Source organism: Botryllus schlosseri, chromosome 16 (genome assembly GCF_051294905.1).
Source record: "Botryllus schlosseri isolate E-star chromosome 16, Bs_hap1, whole genome shotgun sequence".
NCBI lineage: Eukaryota > Metazoa > Chordata > Ascidiacea > Stolidobranchia > Styelidae > Botryllus > Botryllus schlosseri.
In genome coordinates, this window is record NC_137251.1 from 16,044,250 (window position 1) to 16,066,913 (window position 22,664).

Below are 22,664 nucleotides of genomic sequence, written 5' to 3' on the forward strand. Positions count from 1 at the left end.
GAAAATTCCTCCACTTATCTTGAAAACTGGTGACCATGAACTTGAATTTGTCGACACCTACAAATATTTGGGTATCACGTTTGACAAATTGCTTAACTATAAGCAACATATCGATACGATTTCCAAAAAGTGCTCCAACAGACTGAATCTAATCAGAGTCGTGACTGGTACCACATGGGGAGCGAGTAAAAGACCATTGCTGCAACTTTTCAGGGCGCTGATACGATCACTGATTGACTATGGGTTACCAGCATATTACTTCGCCCCAAAAAAGTATCTGGACAAGTTACGCACCATACGAAATCAAGCTCTCCGCCTCTGCTGTGGAGCAATGCGCAGCACCCCCATTTGTGCACTTGAAGCATCATGTGACGAGCTTCCTCTCCATCTGCGCCACAAACAGCTTAGCCTTAACTATCGCTGTCACCTTAGAGGTTACCAGGCTCACGAACATCCAACATTAGGAGTGCTTGAAGACTCTTGGCAGGAGATATATAGCCTCATGAACCCAAAATTCATTACCTTCAACATCGCCACCAATGTCGAGTCTCTGAATAACCTTGTCTTGGAAAGAAAAAGTCTTCCAAATCTGCCTCCATGGCTGATTCAATCACCTAATATTGATTTAGACCTTGCAAAAATCATTAAAAAAGATATCGCACCTCTGTCGCATAAACCCATAGTCCTGGACTTCATATTCGAACGATATAGGGATGCCACTGAAATATACACTGACGGCTCCAAATCAGCAGAGGGAGCCGGTTTTGCCTTTACCATCCCGTCGCTGATGATAAACTTTTCCCAGTCGTGTTCCACTCTTAAGTCAATCTTCTCCATAGAAGCACAAGCCATTCTCCACGCTCTAAAATGGATCTGCCAGAATGGCTCATACCAACAAACATATCTGATTCTATCGGACAGTCTGAGCGTGCTATCCGCTATGACCAACCTGCAGGCACCGCAAACGCAGAATGTTATAATTGAATGTGGTCGCTTGCTGAATCAAGTGGTTCAGAAAGGCGCCATTGTTGTCCTGGCCTGGGTACCGGGGCATGCTGATATCGGTGGTAATGAATTAGCTGATAAATTGGCTTGGCAAGCTGCCAGGACCAATATCGAAAATACCCCTTCTCAGACGCTTCCAGAAAAAATTAGCCACGCTGAGGCGAAAGCCGAAGTACGTCAATACTGTAGAGCGACCTGGAACGCCGAATATCAACGAAATGAGCGTGGAGGTCACTATCGAAATTTCCATAGATCATTGACTGATGGCCACTTTCCATCGATGCATCGACATAGGCTTTACGAACGAATAATATTTCGGCTTCGTTCAGGCCATTGCCGCCTGAAAGCGCATTTACATAAAATTGGATGTAGCGACACCGACCTATGCGACCATTGTACAGTACCTGATACAGTCGAGCATTTTTTGCTGCACTGCAATCGATATGATTTTCATCGGAACTTTTTAATCGACAGGGCGCGCGAGCTCAAAATCACTGCAACACTCGAAAATCTACTGATCATCCCCGAAATGTTATCCCATGTTGCAGAATTTGTTATATCTTGTGGTACTTACTTGTAAACCGGTTATTGACCATATTTTGGTAAATCGCTCATTCTAGTCCGTGACGCACCTGGCCTTACAGGCGAAAAGCGTCACTCATCTTTTCATCAATAATAATAATAATCCTCGTAGAAGTCGAATTGGTGCGTTTCTCCAGCTACAACACATTGGCAGTTTTCTATTCAACATTCACTATCATGATTTGTCCGAGATACGACCACGTGAGAATGAGAAGTCATCCATTGGAACACGTCACATTGTATGCAGGCAAAATCATGACATCGTTCAACCCAACATCAAGACGTTCACCAGCATGCAATTTACTGCAATAGTTCGCTTATCAGACATATAGCCATGTGATCCGCGTAAGCTGTGTTTTAAAGTATCCTAGAAGTGGGCCGTGCTACAGCAACAGGTCGGCAGCAAGGGAATCATAACAAAGAATATCGGCCTGCTGGTGTGAATGACCATTGTAGTCGAGAAACAACACGAATGCCACAGACAATAACAACATGCAGCTTTCAATGCAGAGCTGACGATTCCTTTATAGCAGACCTAGGCATTGTGCGGCCAGCGGGCAAAATGCGGCCCGCCAAGAGTTCCTTGGAATTTGAACGATAAAATCTATTTATCGATGCTACTGTGTGGACAAAAACTAGTGCATAAATTGATTCATAAATGTGTTTACCCTGAAGTCTATAGTGTATTCATGTTATACCGTGAGGGACTAAATCTCTCGTTCACAACGTTTAACCTTTTAGCTAACCCGCTACTTCTCAGGGCCGTCACCGAATTCGCGGACTATGGTAACATATTGCTGTTACTAATTCAACCTTTTCATAAGTATTTGTCCTGAATTGACTATTTCCACGATAAATCTTGCACGTGGTGCACCATACCGTTCACGGTGATAAGCGCCACTTCATTTTTACTGTCCATAATAATAATAATATTAATGATTTTGTCCCGGCCCGTCAACGTATAATTTCTGCTTCACATTTGGCCCGCCGGGAAAACTAACTTCACACCCCTGCCTTATAGAAATTAATCGACCTAGCAGATCCATTGATTAGAGCAGGGGTTTCAGACTCAACTTGGTCCGCGTGCCGGATTCAAACCATTTGATCGCCCGCGGGTCGGGCCAGTCAATTTATGCCGCAATGCTACCACCAAACAACGGAATGGGTAAAAGTACGATGAGAGGACGATCGACAGTTACAGGCCGCTAAAAAAGTTACTCTAACGATGACGTATTTCGTTTCCTCCCTTTGTCTTAGTCGTGCTGCGGTGTTGGTCATGCGTATGTAAGGGATGACAAGGGATTTAACAGTGGATATGAACATTGTAATTTGGTTCATTATTATGTAATCACCATTCGGATTTTCCCAGAGGCAGGCAACGTTTTGAGTCAGAAGTTATACAACAGTGCGACCACAGATACTCACATTATATTCTTTTTGTAACAGTCATGCATATATTGACATTGTAGCCTGTGTAAGTGGGGATATTTTGGTCCATTTTTCAGAGCATTCTGATCTGAGTATGCTCTTTTTAGACTTCTCGGAATTTCGTTTGATTGTCACCGGTGTGTTCCTAATGGTGACTTGAGTGAAAACGCAACACTGCCGTCGGATGGTTATAATGGGGCATAACGCATATGTACGTACGATTGAACTTGTTCAACGATTGCTGTCTGGAGGGATTATTTCGTTGAAACTAAATTTATTATCAAACTCTCAACTTTTGATAGAAATGTGTTGGATAATGCGAGTATTTCATTCACTCAAAATGATAAAATCTATTAGCGGCCGGACGCGACCTGCGGGCAGACTTGGACAGCTAGATAATTCTCGTTGTATAATTTCGCTAAATTAGAGCAGAATGCCTGTAATCTATAGTTCTAATCTGATTTGTAAATTGTTTCTATGCTTTAATTCTAATTATAATCTAATTAGTGAAAAATTTCTACTCTGTAATTTTATTCTAATCTAATTTATTGTTTTCCGGAAAATGCCTCTTTGTCCGCGGCATTTTGCAGCGAGTAAACAAGAACATCCCTCTCGTTCAGGGCAATCCAGTGCCAAGAGCCGCCACCGCATTGCTTAACCGTACACTGTGCGGTGTACAGTCATCATACGAATAATAGCCAGCATGCTAGCATAGTAGCTTGCAAGCTACGAACAACCTTCTAGTTTCGATCGCAAACAGAACAGCAGTAAAGAATAAAAAGGTAGTTAACACAGGAATGTTCACTTTCATGCCGGCAACTAGCCTACATCAAGAAGAAATTGGATGATTGCTTCATATCCAACCAAAGAAAATATATTAGACGATGAAGTGGAAAGATATTTCACAGCAGAGCGTGAGAGCGTGGACTGTGATGTTTGAAGTTTGTGCAAAAGAGAGAATCGTATTCCTCATCATATCAAGGCTTTTATCCTTACAGAAGAACTGTATAATGCAGAGGTCGCCAAGTCAAAAAGCGTCCCGGGTCAGTTTTCAAATTTCGTAGAGCCCACCAGCCGCATGACAGCAATATCGAGACAAAATAGGCCACACAGTTGAGCAACCGCGTTTTTAAAACTTACCTGGTATAGTGCAAAACGAGCCAAGCTAGGTGTAGAGGCGTTATTGTACTGCACTGTGATTTGATATGAACCGAACTTGATTTTTGCTGTATTTTTCTCTCATTCACAATTTCATTCAATTTCCAAGTTTTTGCGAATTCAGTAAATCTAATTCTAATCTCATTTGGAAACAACTGTGTAGCTCTAATTCTAATCTAATTCGGAAAAGCGGCAAAGTTATGGCTGTATGTTGAGAGGGTTTGCACGAGGTGTCATGATTTAGTAGGGCTCAATGTGTACATCAGGAACGGCATTTCATCTCCATGGTATAATAAACCGATCGTTTTCTATACCGTTAAGAAGATAGTCGAGTTATAATATGCGAGATTAGGATCGAGACTGGTGAAATCGTCTCGAATACTATTGAATGTTGATGATGTTGTATCTTAAAAGACTTGGAAATACGTTATTGTCAAACGCAATACTTACGTAGTAACCGCACCTTATCACGTCCTTCAACGAGCAGCGCTACCCACCCTAACGTCAATAGCGGAATTGTCGTCATAATGAAAAACGTCTGGTCATTGAAATAAATTAACATATTGGTCGACAATAGGGCTGGGCAAAATCGAGTACCTGAGTGATTCGATTCTGAATCACGTATTATTTTTCGAGTCGAGTCGAGTATTCGAGTATCACTCATTATGACTCCACAACAAAATGTAATATGTCAAAGTTAAAATGTGTACCTTTTGTGCCACCACTAAGAATAAAAGGCCTGTTATCCATTACATTAAAGATACTTTTGGTATTTCTTCGACCCTACCGATTTCATTGTACTTTGCGACAATGTTGTGGGAGAATCATGACTTCGGAAATGTTTTTCCAGTAACTGTCGTAGCATAGCCTTTATAAAGGCTATGGTCGTAGCTTTGTGCTATATGTTTCGTATACTGCGATACGCCTAATCAAGTTTCAAGGCTTCCACAGTGGAAACAGTATCAAAACCATCATTCTCATTGACAAAATAACTTTCAGTGGCGAGGAGCGTATAATTTCAGTACTCGAAAAAATCGTATTTTTCTACTCGACTCGAATCATTAAAATAATTACTCGATTCAGATTCGAGTACTCGAATCATTATGCCCAGCCCTAGTCGACAATGATATGCCTACCCTGCTTTCGTTGCGATAGACCTACTACACTAATAACATTAACGCCATTCAGACTCGTGCAAACTACTGTATTTTCAAAATGCAAAATTACAACTATAACTACTTATACTTTCAAGTTGCGACTTGAAGTTGAGCTATAGAAGTAACGACCCACGAAAATTCGCAACTAACTGACTAAAACGCAACCAACTAAATTCTGAACGGAACTGCAAATGAGCTAAAAATGTATCGGAGATAGAAACGGCATTTCAAAATGGGTGGGTTTCGACCTTCAAACCCCGGCTCCTGGCTACACCACTGTTAGAACTGATGACTCTGAGCTAGTAATGGCCAGTGACGTGCGGTGAGGTTCATTGCTGGTGAGGCACGCCCCCCCCCCACATACACACACAACACGCATGCAAGCACGTAAAGTACTTGATAAAGATAATAACAACAACTGCAGCTGGTATAAAGAGCATTTTCTTTGCACACTGATAGCCGTTGCAATCACACATTCTATAATACATGTCGGACTGGTCGCCATTGTGCTAAACAGGCACGTTTCGAAAAATGATAATTAGCATCTCTTCAAGTAGGCCTACCGGTATAAATTATTCGAAGAACATGAAAATAGCATGCTCGGTTACAAATTTTTTCAGTGAAAAAACACTAGATTTGCCGAATTTAGAAAGAAAATGCTTTAGATCAAGTCAAAATACACTCGATCTAGTGACCACTTACAACAACGCAGGCTTTGTAAGTATGGCTATCACAGTCACATGTGACAATTAGGGGTTAAAGGGATGCAGTCGAACACAGTATAAAGGACATAAACAACGGCACTGCAGCCTATGCAAGTAGCTATCACATACCGAAATTTATTGTAGCTATGGGTGCAAAATACATAACAGCTACATAAGTAAGGTAATGCATTGGCTTCGCATTACGCATTGGCCGTCGCTTCTTATATAATTCCTACAAGACTGTTGGATTCCGAAATTGATAGCGCGTTTCACTGCATTTCGATTGTCCAATTGTTAGCGAATAGTGCATGAAGCAGATTCGTTTGTGCCTCACCTAGCCATTGTTTCTCTACGAAAGCATTGTCTGTAATAAAGACGAAGGTCACCTTCCTTGGCGATTTTGGAGGGTTCTGGTGCTCTGACACTTTTAATATTTAGATTTTTGGAATCAGTGTGACTATAGCATTCCATTGATACCAGTTATTATGAATTCCGAGCTATTTATGATGAATTACGTTGTTGCTGGTGAGGCACGACCCGTCCCTGCCTCACCTGTGCCTCACCTCTCCTTTCGCGCTGTATTTTTGAACAATAATGATGCAAATTGATGATGTTGGGTGAAAAAAATGGTCAATTTAGCTATTTATGAACATCGATATGTTACATCAATAATCATCGACTCATGGAGGATTTTCACAATTTTCACTTACTTATCCAGACGACAAGTGAGGCACTGCCTCACCTGCCTCATTGGACCGCACGTCACTGGTAATGGCTGCAAAAGCATTACACAACTGACTGTTGGTATCACGATTCACGTCAAAGGAAGACACGTGTTTGCTAGTTGTTCGGCGACTTATTATTTTTTTAAATGCGCAACTACTACTACTAATACCACAACAACAACTAGAACTATTCACTTTTCAAAATCGGCAACAAGAACTACAACTATAGAGATAGATGACCGTCCAGTAATTAGATTGTGAAAGTCAGACGCCAGCATTGCAGCTGACGCCAGCATTGCAGATTGTGCAGCCAAATATTCGCGCCTTTCTCCTGTCCGAATCAAATACGCTAACACATGATTGTATGGTGTTTTCGCAGAAAATCAACTTTGTAACAGATGATTGCATGTTGTTTTCACAGAAAAATAACGTCCCTCGCATTTTATATATGGCTTGTTTGCAGAGCAGTCTGGGATCAGCGCTGTTAGCACATTACGTGAATGCTATTCCAGCACTTTCTGGATTACTGTCAAGTTAGCACATGGTAAATCTTGCTATTACAAAACGCTATGGTTCAGCGATCATCAATCCAATAACAAACTGTGCTAGAATGGCTACTCCAGCATTTAGTGGTGACTGATGACCACGTAAATTAATCATTTTTTTTTATTTAACAGGCATTATGCAATACCCAATATAAAACGGTTAAAAATCATGCAACAAACCAGGCGTATGTGGGCCATATATTTGGAGACGGGAAGATACACAAAATCATGACAGACAAATGATCGTCATTTTAACATTGAAATGTAAACCAAGAATACACATTATCAGAGGGTGAGCGCAAGGACAGAACGTTTGATGCCGGAAAGAGTCGAAACAATACGCACAATAGCAGCAATTGAAGAGTTGATCACAATTTGTCAACTGTGATGCAAGTCGCACCATGTTTATGCAATTGCGGAGCGGATCGACAAATTCTCTGGTCCGACTCCGATTTGGCTCTAGCCGTATCAGGAAAAAGTACTGATCCGGCCCCGGCCAAAATGAAAAAGCCCGACAGGAAATCCGGCCCTACACGGTACGGTGGTTCGTGAATTTATAAATATGGCTCGTTTATTTTCGCACTGTCTTGGCGGTTACTTGCGTGTGGTTGGTTGGTAGTTATTTAGTTACAAAAGTCATGGTTATCCGTAAAGATTCTGGCCGTATCAAAAAAGTACTGATCCGGTTCCGACCAGAATTGAAAATATCCGGCCGGATATCCAATCCGGCTCCGGTCCATGCTCCGCACTATTATGCACAATACAACGGCCGCCAATGAATTCGATACTTGATGCATTCGTCATTACAGCTGTAATAACTGGGCCGTCGACATACAAATTCAATTCACGAATTGACTCCCGATTTTAATGAATCTTGAAATTTTCTTGAAATGTACCTGATCGCGGATGAGCTACACCTACTGCGCTGATTGTCTCTGAGTTTAATCTCTGTATAGGGCACAGGCTATACATACCTCGGCGCAAAATAGAAGATGGCTACCAGCCTACATAATTTTGCTAGGTGCTGCAGATTACGCAAGTGATTACCCGTGCCGTTCTCCTATCTGCACCAAAAGCGCTGCCAGTAAATGATCGGTTGGCATATTTTCGCAGTAAAGCAAATTTCTTCACATATGCATTTACGCAACAGTCCCAACATAACTGCTCTTAGTTCGTTATCACAAATAGGCCTATGTTATATCAGCACTTTCTGCATGACTTGAACCGTTGTTATATTGTTCTACTCAGGTAAGAGCAAGATCAATTCTTCTGATCTATAGGATGCTAATCAATTAGTTATCTCGAACCACTTGAAAGTCTCGCTAAATGCAACACATAACTATAGGCTGCGCTTAAAACAAAAGGCGTTTTAAAACATGTTTTAAACAAATGCTATTTAAAAAAGCATTTTATACAGACGTTATGTAATGAATCGTTGAAATATTTTCGAAAAATAAAACATGTAGTATGAACATTCGGATGACTTGCACTGGAAATATTCTTCTACGTATGCGATATGAGATGGTTGGAATAACCCTCGACATTGTCGTCGGTCGAGCAGTTATAAAACGCAGGTTATGTGGGCCTATGACATGCAGAGCAGTAAATGTAGAACACCTTGGTATTTCATGAATGACATTGCAATAGTTAGACTTCCGTTGATTCCAATCCCGTACAGGTGACACCCAACGTCGTGATTATGTACAATCGTACAATACAGCAGAGGAAGGAGAAGATCGACACAAAATATCTGGAGAATTCTATTGTTTCATCATAAAAACGGAAATGAAATGTGTGATGAATCGTGCTTGTCAGTAAAGGAAATTCATTCATTCGTACTCATGTTTACCGGACGGAAGCCGTACGTCTTGATCTGTAAAATTGAATATATGACCATACGTCATATCAGTATAGCGCCTATGGCCTACCATAGTTTTCTTGATAAAGGCCGCATTTATTCGATAATTGAATAGCCCAGGTCAAACCGGGAAGACAGGGTGCTATACTTGAGACGAACAAGAAGAGCACAAAACTTACATTTGTTTCTGACAAAGGTATCCATGTGCTGATTCAAAGATATTGCTATCTATTTTCTGGTTTGGTCCCCCTGTCCCCTCTCCCCAGACTTCAAGCACCACGCGTGTATCGACAACCTGCGGTAAACGAAGTCGAAACGTTACATACATGGGCTTCTTAATTGTGAGCTTCGTGAATATTCATATCAGCGAGGATCCATCGGCAGCTATATGGTTCATAATAGGGATGGGGTGAACGTGAGGTTCACGTTCGCGTTCTGTGTGTGAACCTCGGAAATTTAGAGGTTCACGTTCACAAACGAACCTTGGTAGGTTCTGCACTGTGAACCTTTTTCATATATTACAATTCTCACGTCATTATAACCTCTTTGATTCAAATTTATTGCGTTTCAACTGCGGGCCACTCTAAGCGAGGCGCTGGCAGCATAATCAACACTATACAAGCATGCACTTTTACCTGGTTTGTCACAAAAGTTTGTTCAAAATATCCAGCTTTCTGATTGGGAATATTTAGTGACTCTCTGCTGTCAGCTTGACTCGCAATCACACAACATTAAGAGCGGAATACGCTGCATGTAGGTCAGGGCTGGCCAACCTTTACAGCCAAAGGGCCACATTCGATTGATGAACTGTTGCGCGGGCCACTAGCCGCGCCAGGCGCGAAAATTTTTTGAAGTTCACAGGTCAATAATATTGCCACCTGACTATATTGCGGGATTTCTGTATCTCGCTGGGCTCAGTTTGCAAGAACTGGGCTATCGGCGTCTGGACATATCGATATCGAAAGTTTCGACCAACATGCTGCGTCAATCATTTTGTGCCTAGGTTTCATAGTCGACGGTCTTTCTGCGAGTACAAACGCAAAGTCGCATATGTTGAACGGCACTCTGTCTCGTAATCGCGAATGTAGTTAGATTCAATCTGATACATTAGGCGTTCTTTCATTTTCACAAAGGGGTAATAATATTAAAAGCAAGAAATCGAGTGACAACATGTTGCGCGAATTAAGCGTGTAGAAAATTTTTACTTTTGATAAATCTATCGCAAATAATTCTGCTTTATTGTAGTGTACGAAGATCTACCAATATGTGACTGGCTCCGGGATCTGCCAATGCGTCGGAACTGATATTTTAGTCATCACATCTCAAGTGTTGCGGATAGACTAATAAAATTTTTGGTTGGCCTCACAAGTTCACAATATGTGCAATCCATTTTTGATAACATTAGAAATTTCGGAAATTACCTCGCGGGCCACTCGAAACCTTTCCCCGCGGCCGGCCCTGATGTAGGTAGTCAGCAAATGATGCGTATTCAACCAATCAATAAAATTGATGTAAAAAATCTAGCCAGCGCACGGGGTCCAACTCGATTTCATATGTTTATTGTACCATAAAGCCCAAATGCGTGCGATAGGGGTATTGGCTACTGCTGTATAACCTTTTAACGGGGTAAACCCAAGAGCCCATTCTGCTCAATATCAACGTAGCAACACTCAGACGCCGAATACATTGTCCGGTCTTGCCTAGACCGTTAATGCATAAGCTTAAATTCCCTTGATGGTCCTCGTCGAAATTGTTGGCCAAGCGACGGAAGATATTGATTTTATGGGATTAATATATCATTTCATTGTCCCAGTTATACATTAGCGACGTTTAAAACGTCAAGATGTACTTTAGCATTGTGGCATTATGTGGCCCGAGTCGTTGCTAGGTATCGTGTACATTACTATAGGTTATCACTTCACTGAAATGTAAGGTTGGAATTAGCAATATGAAGTCTCGTGACGTCATGAGGTTCACGTTCGCGTTCACACAGAACCTTTCAAAAAGGTTCGCGTTCACACAAACCTGAACCTTTCAGGGGTTCACACCATCCCTAGTTCATAAGGTAAGGTCGGAATATTCACTGATGCTGATGTTTCAGTAGAATGAGAAGTTACGATGGTAATTCCACGATAACCACAGATGGGGTTACATAGGCTAGATTTCCGAAGCGGGACAAAGTGGATTCCAATCAAAGTATAGAGGAATCTTATCAAGTATGGGTGATTCAAGTACTGTATTTTTTATCTGGAGAAGATTGTGTGTAAATCGGAGTGGAACTTACACGAAAACATATTTTTCATATCTAGATATCAGTATTGGGCCCTATACTAAAGCAGGCCGGTTTAGAAAAGTTACCCCACAAATATATAAACAAAATATACTTCAGCTCATACACAACTTCCGTTGTTATATTCAAGGACTTACATTTTCATCCCTGGTCCAAATTCGGATCCCATGCCTTTGCAGCGGCATTCTATATTCGATCTGCTTCAGAAATTCTCTGTAAACATCTTCCGAACGAGCCGTGGCGACGTCGGCCTTATAATCTTTCGCACATCCATCCACGGCGCCGTGGTAACTGACCATGCTCAGCCAATCGTGTTTTAACCAGTAACGGATGCCTCGGAAGTCAAACGTGTAGGAATTCCCCGCTGAAAGCGTCGAGGAATATATGCTAAATGTGAGGTAACATGCAAACCAAACTAACGATTTATCTGTAATACATGACAGTATCACTCTTAGCGAAAAGAATGTGTGTTCATACCGGAAAGGTGGCGCACAAAGAACATATACCAAGAATTAGGAAACCCCGTTCTCGGGATGTCGATCGAATATCAAACCGGACTTGCTAACGGCTGAAAAACATTTCCTTAATGCTGTGTTTCAATTTAGAGTGAATTTCAGCCAATCATCATTATCATTAAGCGTTTTTCTTTCTCTGCATATATTCAATCGCGAGCATAGGGTTTTTGGTTACTTGACGGAAGAGACGGTTCTGATTGGCTTTTATAGTGTGAAACTGTAACGCATTGTTATGAATCCCACGTCTCTATGTGCTTACGTCCCTTCGTACTCGATGTTTGCTATTCTAATTTGTCAGGCATCGCTTGGATCGAAATGTTCCGTTTGATTCATACCGCGGGATAATTCCGAGGATAGTTTGTAGTTTCGTGTACCATCTTTCGGGCGTGAAGACACACTGCTTTCGATGAGGCTAACTTACAATATAAATATAGTATATACGGTACCTCTAATTTATACGATGCCACCATGTAACACTACCGAGAACTATATGATCTACTTTCACATTACCACGACGTATAGACTAGGGATGGTGTGAACGCGAGGTTCGCGTTCGCGTTCTGTGTGTGAATCTCCGAAATTAAGAGGTTCACGTTCACAAACGAACCTCGGTAGGTTCTGCACTCCGAACCTTTTTCATGAATTACAATTTATCACGTCATTATTAGCCTACATGTATGGTTTAAATTCTTTGCATTTCAACTTCAGACCACTCTATGCAAGGCGCTGGCAGCATAAAAAAATCAACATTAGACTAGCATATACCTTGCCAATCCCAAAAATTTTACTTGCTGTGTTATAAAGGTTTGCTCGAAATATTCAGCTTTCCGGTTATGAATATTTAGTGGCTCTTTGTTGTGAGCTTGACCCTTGACCCGCAATCACATAACATCAAGAACGAAAGACAGTACATGTAGGTAGTCAGTGAATGATGCTTATTCAACCAATCGTTGAAATTGATATAAAAATACGTCGTTGTCTAATGTAAAAAATCAAGCAGGCGTACGGGATCCTTCTGCTCAATTGCAATGTCGCAATAGGCGGACGCAGAATACATTGTCCGGTCTGGCATCGACCGTTAAGGCGAAAGCTAGCATTCCCTTGCAAGTCCTCGTCGAAATTGTTGTCAAATCGACGGAAGATATTGATTTTATGGGATAAATATAGCATTTGATTGCTTCAGTTGACACATTTTGTGACGTTTAAAAATTCAGAATGTTCTTCAGTATTGGGGCATAATGTGACCTGAGTCGTCGCTAGGTATTGTGTACTTGAATATATCAAATCACTGACATGTAGGTTTGGAATTGGCAATATGACGTCACTTGACGTCATAGGGTTCACGTTCGCTTTCGTACAGAACCTTTCAAAAACGTTCGCGTTCACACGAACTTGAACCTTTCAGGGGTTCGCACCATCCCTAGTATAGACCTTACTATCAATTTCGTCTTTGTCACTCACCAAAGTTATTCCTCTTGAAACACACATATCCATTGCCACGGTATCTTGGCTTGCGATTCACTTTTCTGATCGAACCTTCACTTCCTCCCTTCCCGATTACCAACATTTCATGCGTTCTTTCACTCTGGTGACAAGTATGCCGCATTAGGCCGTGAAGACGTGTCAAGTCATAGCGCCACGCGTGGCTTTAGCAACACGTTTGTTAATCGTTAGATCAGGGGTGACCAACCTTTTTGGCCAAAGGACCACACGCGGTTTACCAATGATTACTTCGTCGAAGCATGTTGTTATTAGCCAATAGATTGCGTAGTATATGCAATACCGCGGGGCGCACTCAGTCAGAATCTTCCCCTAGGCTACAGGTTGGACACCGCTGCGTTCGATTGCCCAGCATTACTTCTGTTTACCTCGCCGTCTTTGGTCTTGGTCCACAACATCACTTCGTTCCAGTTCGACGGAATCCTGCCGTTCACCTGATTTCGAATTTCCGCATACTGGGCCTGTTCGATAACCTTTACAAGTTCACCGAAACCATTACTTCTGCATTGACTTTCAGCATCTGCAAATCTGAACGTCCGCGGTCTATCAATCACGAACCAATAGTCATTGCCATCATACACGAAGTCGTAAGTCCGTCCGATCACTGGGAAGGAAATGATATAAAAGATATGCGAAATCTGCACATCGAAATTGCCAAGTTTATGTATCAGTTCCATTGCGGTCACTTCCCCGGAAATGTCGATGACTTCATTGGCCCGAAATCAACGGCACATAAGTAGGGCGATGTTTTTTGACATGTCGAAATAAGCCAAAATTTTGCAAAATTGTAGCGTTAGGCCATAAAATTGTCGAAATTGTTTACAAAGAAAAAAAAAATTGCAACCTGCATTTCGTTTGTATCGTAGATGTTTGCACTGTCGGTGAGCTTATCATTTGACATTTTGCAGTCTGTAGCTTGCTTTATAGGCCTACCGGCCGATTTCTGCTCATTGTGAGATATAAACGGTCAAATGAAACAAACAGGTTGACATGGTGTTATGCTCAACGTACCGCAACATCCTAACTGAGGCAGAATGCGTGGACATGAGATCTTATATCAAGAAGGACATGATGAAAAATTGTGATTTAGACCACATTGCCGGATTGAAGCAACACGCTGTGTCACCAGCAGTGTACGCAAAACTTCAGCGTTGCCAGCCAACAATTTCAGCTGTTGAACGTTTTTCTCAATTCTTGGTAAGCTACTTAATAAGGACTTTTTACACGAGAATCTAGGAAAGTATCTTTCATTGTACTACAACATATTTTATTATTCTACCATGATGGGTGATATTTTTTAATATTTGTTTATTCATTTTTATCAAATAAATCGTAAACTTTTTCCAATGCCACAATAGGATGGAATTGAGCCAAAATTGGCATGCAGCGTTTTTTTAGGTAACCAGGTAACCCAACAATTTTATCAAGCATAGCCAGTAGAATTTTAAAAAAGTCATTTTTGAACAGCCCCTATGTACACACTAAGGTTAGTTCGGATATCAATAACTGTCACTATCCGGATAACGGATACATCCGTATATCTGGAATTTATCTAACCGGTTAACGCGTTAACCGGATAATAACTGCCAAGTGAGACAATCGATTTCACGAGGTTGGCATGAAAAATTATTCGTAGAATCGTTACACATTGTTATTGTTGATCTACGTACGTACAGTCGTACACGCGCAGTACGATCGAATACGAGAAAAATCACGCTAATTTAATGATGACTGCTTCTGCAACGCCCTCTCTATAAGCACAATGCATCAATTGTGGAATCCTGTAGACGGGACCGGACTTTAACAACAACGAGTTCACAATCCACATGCATTGAATGCTCTTTCTGCTTCCACAGAAATGGCCCTATCTGTAAGCAGCGCTTCGTAGAGAATCTAAAGGTTGGCAGGTCGTTTCCCAGAAACTTCGAAGACTTTTTGCATTCCTTTTGGACCATTCTTCTGTTTAGATTTACAGTACTGGAAGGACGGAGTAGCTGATACTAGAATTGATGCCGACATGATAGCCCCCTTGAGAAATTCACATGATCAGGCGCGTAGCCAGCCGAAAAATAAGGGGCTAGTTGAAATAAAATGAGGGGGCTTCGATTTTTTTTTCGATTGAAGTATCAGCGGAAATCAATTACGCATGCACGCACGCACATGTTTGCGAACATTCGATTTTATTCAGTTTCGCGATATCACTCTTTAATCACAATCGCTGATCAGCGTACACTAAACGGCATATTGTCTCCAAGCCATCGAGAGATAGCAGACAACGGATGATAGGCCCAGACATGCCACTCCTGGGTTTTTCCACCCAGATCTGGGTTTTTCGAGCATCACCTGGGTTTCTGGGTTTTTGTCCTTGAAATCTGGGTTTTTTCAACATCATGTTCGCCAGGTTAATTTTATGTTCGAAAATCAATTATATCAGATTATTATGATAGTAATGTCGATAAATGCACGAGCTTCAGTTGTTGATTGACTGCTTGATTGCTGCATTGTCGAGGAATTTTGTTGTATTGCAACGGCAGAGTCTTGAGAAACGGTTTCACTACCAAAATGAAAGGCCGTGATGTGATGGAGCTTTATTGTATGCAAACTTCAGCTCGCGGAAAGTCATGTTCATTGAGAAACTCATTGGAACTCGGAACAGTTTTCTTACGATTTATGTCGATTCAAGGCTTGACTGCTGGTATCAATAAATCAAATAAGATCTTGGTTGCTTTCACAGCTTATTTAACGTCCACTTGCAAAGTAATAATTTTATTTATCACACGAGCTTTCAGAGCAATGCGCACCAAGTATTTTCTTAGCAATGCGTCAAATTGAAAACAACATATTTTTTTTAAATATTTGCATTGTTAACCGAGCAAAACGTATAGTATGAACTATTATAGAACTATTATAGTCTCAATATCAAGGGCTTAAACTCGGTTCTATGTCGATATGACTGTCAGTTTCCATTTTCTCAGCTTCCGCATAGGAATTTGAGTGAAATATAGGATCTGGGTTTTTCTGGGTTTATTTAGCGTCTACATCTGGGTTTTTCCAAAATATCCCAGTGGCATCTCTGAAGGCCCCAGACGCTAGTTAGGCCAGCGATGATGTCTTTCGTACCAGGTCTATTGCAGATGCCATTGTGTAGGCCAGCGATGATATCGTGAGCACCAAGCTAATACAGATGCGATTGCGCAGGCCAGCGATGATATAGTGTGCACAGGGCCTATTGTAGATGCGCAACTGGGCTTGTTGAAGACGCGATAAATCAGACCAGCGACTATAGCCGAGTGCGCGGCAATCAATGACCTAATTTAACGATAATCTCAGGGGGAGATCGCGTCGCGTTATATTTTACAAGTGCTTATGCATTGTGCAGTGTGCACAGACGAATCTCGCTAATTGTCAACACGCTTCTCGCTAATTGGTCGCGCGCAACACTGACAATTCGACTTATTGAAACTTACTAAAAAGTGTAAAACGCATTACTCTTTTATCCAGTTTACCGGCACAATTATATCCGGATATTAGATAGAGAAAAAACCTGCGGTTAATCGGTTAACCGTTATCCGGATAATCCAACCCTAGTACACACTCTTTACGCTAAGAATGTATCATATCGTCAGCATGAAAACACAACGTTCTATCAAGTATGCTGGACCAAATCTGTGGAACGGTTTATCAACGACAATCCGTCAGTCGGCGAGCGTATATCTACAAGTCAAAATATATGCTGAATACTATAGTCAGCGCTCGAGATGACCGCATCGCGATCTGATGTATCGACCTCGCCTTGCGTCTCAAGCCTTCTCATCGTTTTCGCTTGTCCGTTTATTCCATCTTTTAGCACTTTTCGCACAGTGTGCATGCCTCTTCTTTGCGTCGCTTAGGCCCAGGTGGTTTTCTAATTTCAAAGACCACTCAAAGTTGATTGGACACCTTGCTATGTTTTCATTGTATAGCAATCTTGTCGCATATTGATTTGATGAAATTTTTAATAATAAACTGAGCTAAACTGAAATTCTACACTTGAACAATACTCTCGTGTCCTATGAAATTAGACACTGCTGTCCACAAAATGTATTTTTCCCAGTGATTATTGTTCTCTGGCATTTCGAATTTGCGGACATTCTAATTTGTCGTATGGTCGAGAATATTGATGGCTCGTAAAGTCACTATCTTCGCATAATTGTATGTAGGAAGATCGCCTTCCTCTATTCTAAATTTATGTTATTTTTAAACGATTTCACTGAATCGTACCGGACTAAACCATTTTCGCAATTACCCCCGATGACACTGGTTAGGAAAATGAAAAATAATTTTTTTGGCAGAACGTCTCCAGATTGGCTCTAGTTTAGATGATATGTAAACCCAAATAAGCTCAAATTACTTTCTTTACGCACTAAGTATTTCTTCTGGTAGCATTTTTGAATTTTATACTGGGCACTTATAATGTATCACCCACAAGGAGCAAGATTTTGTGGTAGCAGCTTCTCATTTAAGAATTGAGCTCATGTCTTGGTCTATACTTACGGTTGTCGTTTTTCTTAATGCACACGTATCCATTAGCTCTATCACTCCGATGACGGGTTCCGTATCGGCTCCGCCTGCCAGTGCCGTGGCGCCATACTTCCAACGTTACTCTTATTCCTGGAATCTAGGAAAAACGCGTCAAGTTCCTCGTCTCTGTCCACTGGATATAAAACAATACCGATCTAACCATAAATTCCGAGGATAAATAAGCGTGCGTATCTTACGTTATGTGCACAATTGGCCTACTGATGATATATTGTCAGGATATAAGATATAGATCATTGGTTCTTAACCTTTTACTTACCTGGGGAACGCTTACGTTAAACTGCAAGCCTTCGGGAACCTAAAATTTTCGCTGACACAAAATGAACTGTGCATCAATAGAATTTTAAAAGAGCAAAACCATTAAAATATGATTTTCACACAGAACGAAAACATAATAATTTTATCGCAAATCATTGTGACTTCTGCGGTAATATAAATGTATCGTTCATTGTGATACTCTATTTATGGTGACATATAGACTACTGCGCACGGCGCGTAAGGGTCCAAATACCATTTACAATCAGCCAGATTGGATCTAAGAGTTACATCTTAGCGGTAGGTGGGGATACTCATGACATAGATTTCCATGGGTGCGTAGAGTTGAGATTGGACATTACGAATAGTGACGATTTAACAAATGTGGGTATTGAAATTCCTGACGCTATATTCGTTCTGAGCGCTGTCGACACCTATTTTACAGAGTTGCATTCTAACATTCTAAATTGATGCTCTAGAATAGTTACCAGCGTATAGATTCGTGTTATATCTTGTAACAATATGGTGTTTGTAGTACTATAAGTATCAGACATAAAACAATAATACAATTCGTTGCAATTCAAGTATATGTTAGTACTTCACTCACTTTACTATCGTTAGTCCACATTATGACTTTTCTCCGCCAGTCTATTGGGATTTTATCTTCAACCTGAGATCGAACCTTCGCGTATTGTGCGTCATCAGAGATGGTCACTACTTCAGCAGAATACTGCCTTTTACATTGCAATTGAGCGTCCTTGAATAAGAATCTTCTCCAATCGATTCGAAACCAGTATTCGTCTCCGTTATATTTAAAATGATAAGACGATCCGCCTGTAATTTAGTAGCGAGCGCCGTTGAAGGATGAAGTAAAAGATGATAGGCACAGCTGCGAAAGAACTTCGCAAAGCACTGAGTCCTCGAAACGCCACCCGTTCGGGGGAAAGATATCACAGTTATAAGTTCACCTTTATATTTTCTTCTGTGACAGATGTAACCCTGGCCTCTGACGCCAGGTGAATGGTTTTGTGTGGTATTTGTAACGGTGTTATTTGTAACGATATCTGCTGTCTGCCGAAACACTGACATCGGGTAGTTGAATGGGTCCTGAAAAACCACAACTATGAGGCTCTGGAGTCATTTTACTAGTGCAAGGTCGTAACAATGAGAGTGTTGCAATGTTTGAAATCCATTTTTAGGCCTATATGAATAGCGGCATATATGTGTATATACTATATATAGTATACTATAATATTTCATATTAACGAGGTCATATTAACCCTCTAGTACCGCGATTTAATATAAGTAGGCTATCTGAACACAAACACCTAATTCATAAGTTAGTGCGGAAACATTATATTCTCACTAGGTATAGGGAGCCTACTCAATACTCACGTAAGTGGGAAATATCCACCGCCTGTCTTTCGTCCAATCTGTTGAGATCGTTACCGCGAATTCTCGGCGCAGTTTTCTGTATAAACCTTCACCGATCAAATTGACAACATCCGCGCCGTGCTCGCTTTCGCATTCTCTCTGAGCACGGATGAAGTCAAAGCTTCCGTACAAGCGCATTTTTAGCCAATACCTGTCCTCGTAGTAGTCGAATTGATGTGTTTCTCCAGCTGTAACACATTAGAAGATTTCTATGCAACAATCACTACCATGACCACGACCACGTGAGAAACCACTGGAACACGTCGCATTAATTTTAGGCGCAGGCAAGATCAATAACATCGCTCAGCCCCACATCAAGACGTTCACCAGCATGCAATTGACTGTAACAGTTCGTTAGATTCATCATACAGACAGCCACGTGATCCACGTAAGTGGTGTCCTAAATCCTAGAGGTGGGTCGTGCTAAAGGTAGGCAGCAAGGGAATAATAATAAAGAATATAGGCTTGGTATAAATGACCATTGTAGTCGGAAACCACCCCGAACACCACAAACAACAACAATAACAACAGACAGCCTTAAATGCAGAGCTAGCGATTCCCCCCAATAGAAATTAATCAGCCTAGCAGATCTAATAGAGCAGGGGTGTCAAATACAACTTGGTCCACGTGCCAGATTCAAACCATTTGATCGCCTGTGGACCAGCCAATTGATGTCAAAATATTTCCTCCAAACAACGGAATGAGTAATATTACGATGAGAGGCCGATTGAATTCAGTCATAGGCCACAAAATCATTGGCTCTAACGACAACATATTTCTTTTCTTCCGGTGTATTAGTCGTAGATGGCTTACCGTATGCGAGGAAGGACAATAGATTCACCAGAAATATGGACGTTGTAATTTGGCTGATTATTATGTAATCAACTAATCACCATTCGAGTTTTCCCAGAGGAAGGCAACGTTTTGAGTCAGAATTATACATCATCACAGATATTCGCATTATATTATTTGTGTAACTATTACGGTTACGTATTGACATTTTAGCCTGCGTAAGTAACTATATTTCAGTTCATTTTTTCAGAGTTTTCTATTCTAAGTATGCTCTTTTTGGCCTTCTCGGAATTTGGTTTCATTGTCATCGACATGTTCCTAATAGTGACTAGAGTCAAAACGCAGCAATGTCGCTAGATGGCAATATTAAATGGGGCATATCGCATACGTACACTGTACAATGGAACATGCTCAACATTTGCTGTCTTGAGGGATTATTTCGGTGAAAGTATATTTCTTATCCAGCTCTCAACTTTTGATAGAAATGTGTTGGATGTAATACCTTCATTCACTCATAATTACCTCGCGGTTCGGATGAAATCGTCTATATCGGGCCGGCTGTTTGACACCCCTGCATTAGCGCTGTTATGGGTGTATCTGTATGTTGAGAAGGTTGCAATATATATACTGACTTAGTAGGGTTCAATGTGTAGCCTACATCAGGAACGGCATTTCATCTCCGTGGTCTAATAAACCGAGATCGAGACTGGTGGAATCCTCTCTATAATATTATTGATGATGCTGTATCTCAAAGACTTGGAAGTACGTGATTGTCTCTATTTTTTAGGTTTGGTAACATACAAGCGCAATACTTACGTTGTAACCGGACCATATCGACTCCTTCAACGAGCAGCGCTACCAACGCTAACGTCAATAGCGGAATTGTCGTCATAATAAAATAGGTCTGGTCATAGAGATTAAGTTAACAAATCGGTCGACAATGATAGGCCTGCATACTGCCTTCGTTGCGGTAGAGCAGTGGTTCTCAACCGGGGGTCCGCGGACCCCTGGGGGTCCGCGAAGCATTTTCAGGGGGTCCGCGAAGCCTCAAAATAGTTGATAACCTAATTTGTATATTTTTAAATTCGGAAAATCACGAGGCAGTTTCGCTTCATTACTCGAAAAACTCCAGAGTTCACATCAATCAATCGTCATCTGAGATGAAATATCCCACTGTGCAGCTCATTTTAATTGCTAAATTGCCCATAGCCTATACTGATACAAACATTTTGCTATTTAGAGATGTTTTGTTGGGGATTGTGGAAAAAAGTTTGATGAGAAAGGTCAATCACGGTGACTTCGAAATGTTAACAAAAATCATTTTTCTTCTATAATACACACGACCACTTTTTCCATAATAACTTCAAGATAAGCTGCTAGATAGAAATGACCAGGCTTGACGTTGTATGTTCATTATATGTCATTTTGGTGCCACATTTGTTGCGATCATACCCAAATGTGTCGTCGGAAGCGTTACGCGATATTATTACATTCGCCGCCACCTATATTTAGGGAAATGGATTTTCGGCACTTGTTCAATGTTCATATCAAATCGAAGCGGTGGATTTTCAAGACACGATCACGTATTTCAAGAAATGCAGTTGCAGAATTCGCTTTGAAATAATAGCCAATCCACTTTCTACATGAGTAGTGTATGATCTTATTTTCAAGAAAAGTCATTTTGCTGCTGTTTATCACTAAGCCTACTAAGCCTACAGTTATCATTTACACAAGACAGACGACGATTGCACGATATTTGAGCTAAATTTGAACTAAACTTCGTGGGGGTCCGCGGGGGTCGGTGACGGTCCGAAAGGGGTCCGCGAAGACAAAAAGGTTGAGAACCACTGCGGTAGAGCTATAGCATATATTACACTAACGCCAGTACAAACTACTGGATTTGAAAATGCGTAACTATTATACTTCCTTTCAAGTTACAGCCTGTACTTGAACTGGAAATCAGCAACTAACTGACTAAAACACAACTAACTACAGAGTCTGAACTGAATTGCAAATAAGATAAAGATATATTGGAGATAGAAACGCCATTTAAATATGACGACAGTTTGAAATGGGTGGGTTTCGACATCCAAACCCCAGCTCCTGGCTACGCCGCTGTTAGAAATGATGATATGGAG

General features: G+C 41.1%; 2 protein-coding genes across 2 annotated transcripts in view; both read right to left on the reverse strand.

The window, feature by feature from the left end:
* LOC145458858 (uncharacterized) overlaps positions 1-22,664 on the reverse strand; it is a 47,542-nt gene that overhangs the window by 14,969 nt on the left and 9,909 nt on the right. The window lies entirely within an intron of this gene.
* LOC145458860 (uncharacterized) lies at positions 7,534-22,390 on the reverse strand. Its single transcript, XM_080337363.1, has 11 exons — positions 21,343-22,390; positions 19,696-19,922; positions 19,269-19,407; positions 18,908-19,134; positions 18,001-18,124; positions 13,836-14,071; positions 13,429-13,552; positions 11,590-11,816; positions 9,342-9,457; positions 7,888-9,177; positions 7,534-7,761 (listed from the first exon to the last, which is right to left on the reverse strand). Exons 1-10 carry the CDS (start codon positions 21,416-21,418, stop codon positions 9,150-9,152), a joined length of 1,524 nt encoding a protein of 507 aa, XP_080193489.1. The 5' UTR covers positions 21,419-22,390; the 3' UTR covers positions 7,534-7,761; positions 7,888-9,149.

Bases quoted from the DNA above. Each gene is read 5' to 3' on its own strand.
- LOC145458860 (XM_080337363.1), bottom strand. From the start codon at position 21,418: ATGACGACAATTCCGCTATTGACGTTAGCGTTGGTAGCGCTGCTCGTT. The intron at 9,458-11,589 runs GTAAGTCCTTGA...CGTTTACCGCAG, and splicing joins TTTGGACCAGGGATGAAAAT to GTTGTCGATACACGCGTGGT. The intron at 9,178-9,341 runs GTAAGTTTTGTG...TCAATTTTACAG, and splicing joins TACCTTTGTCAGAAACAAAT to ATCAAGACGTACGGCTTCCG.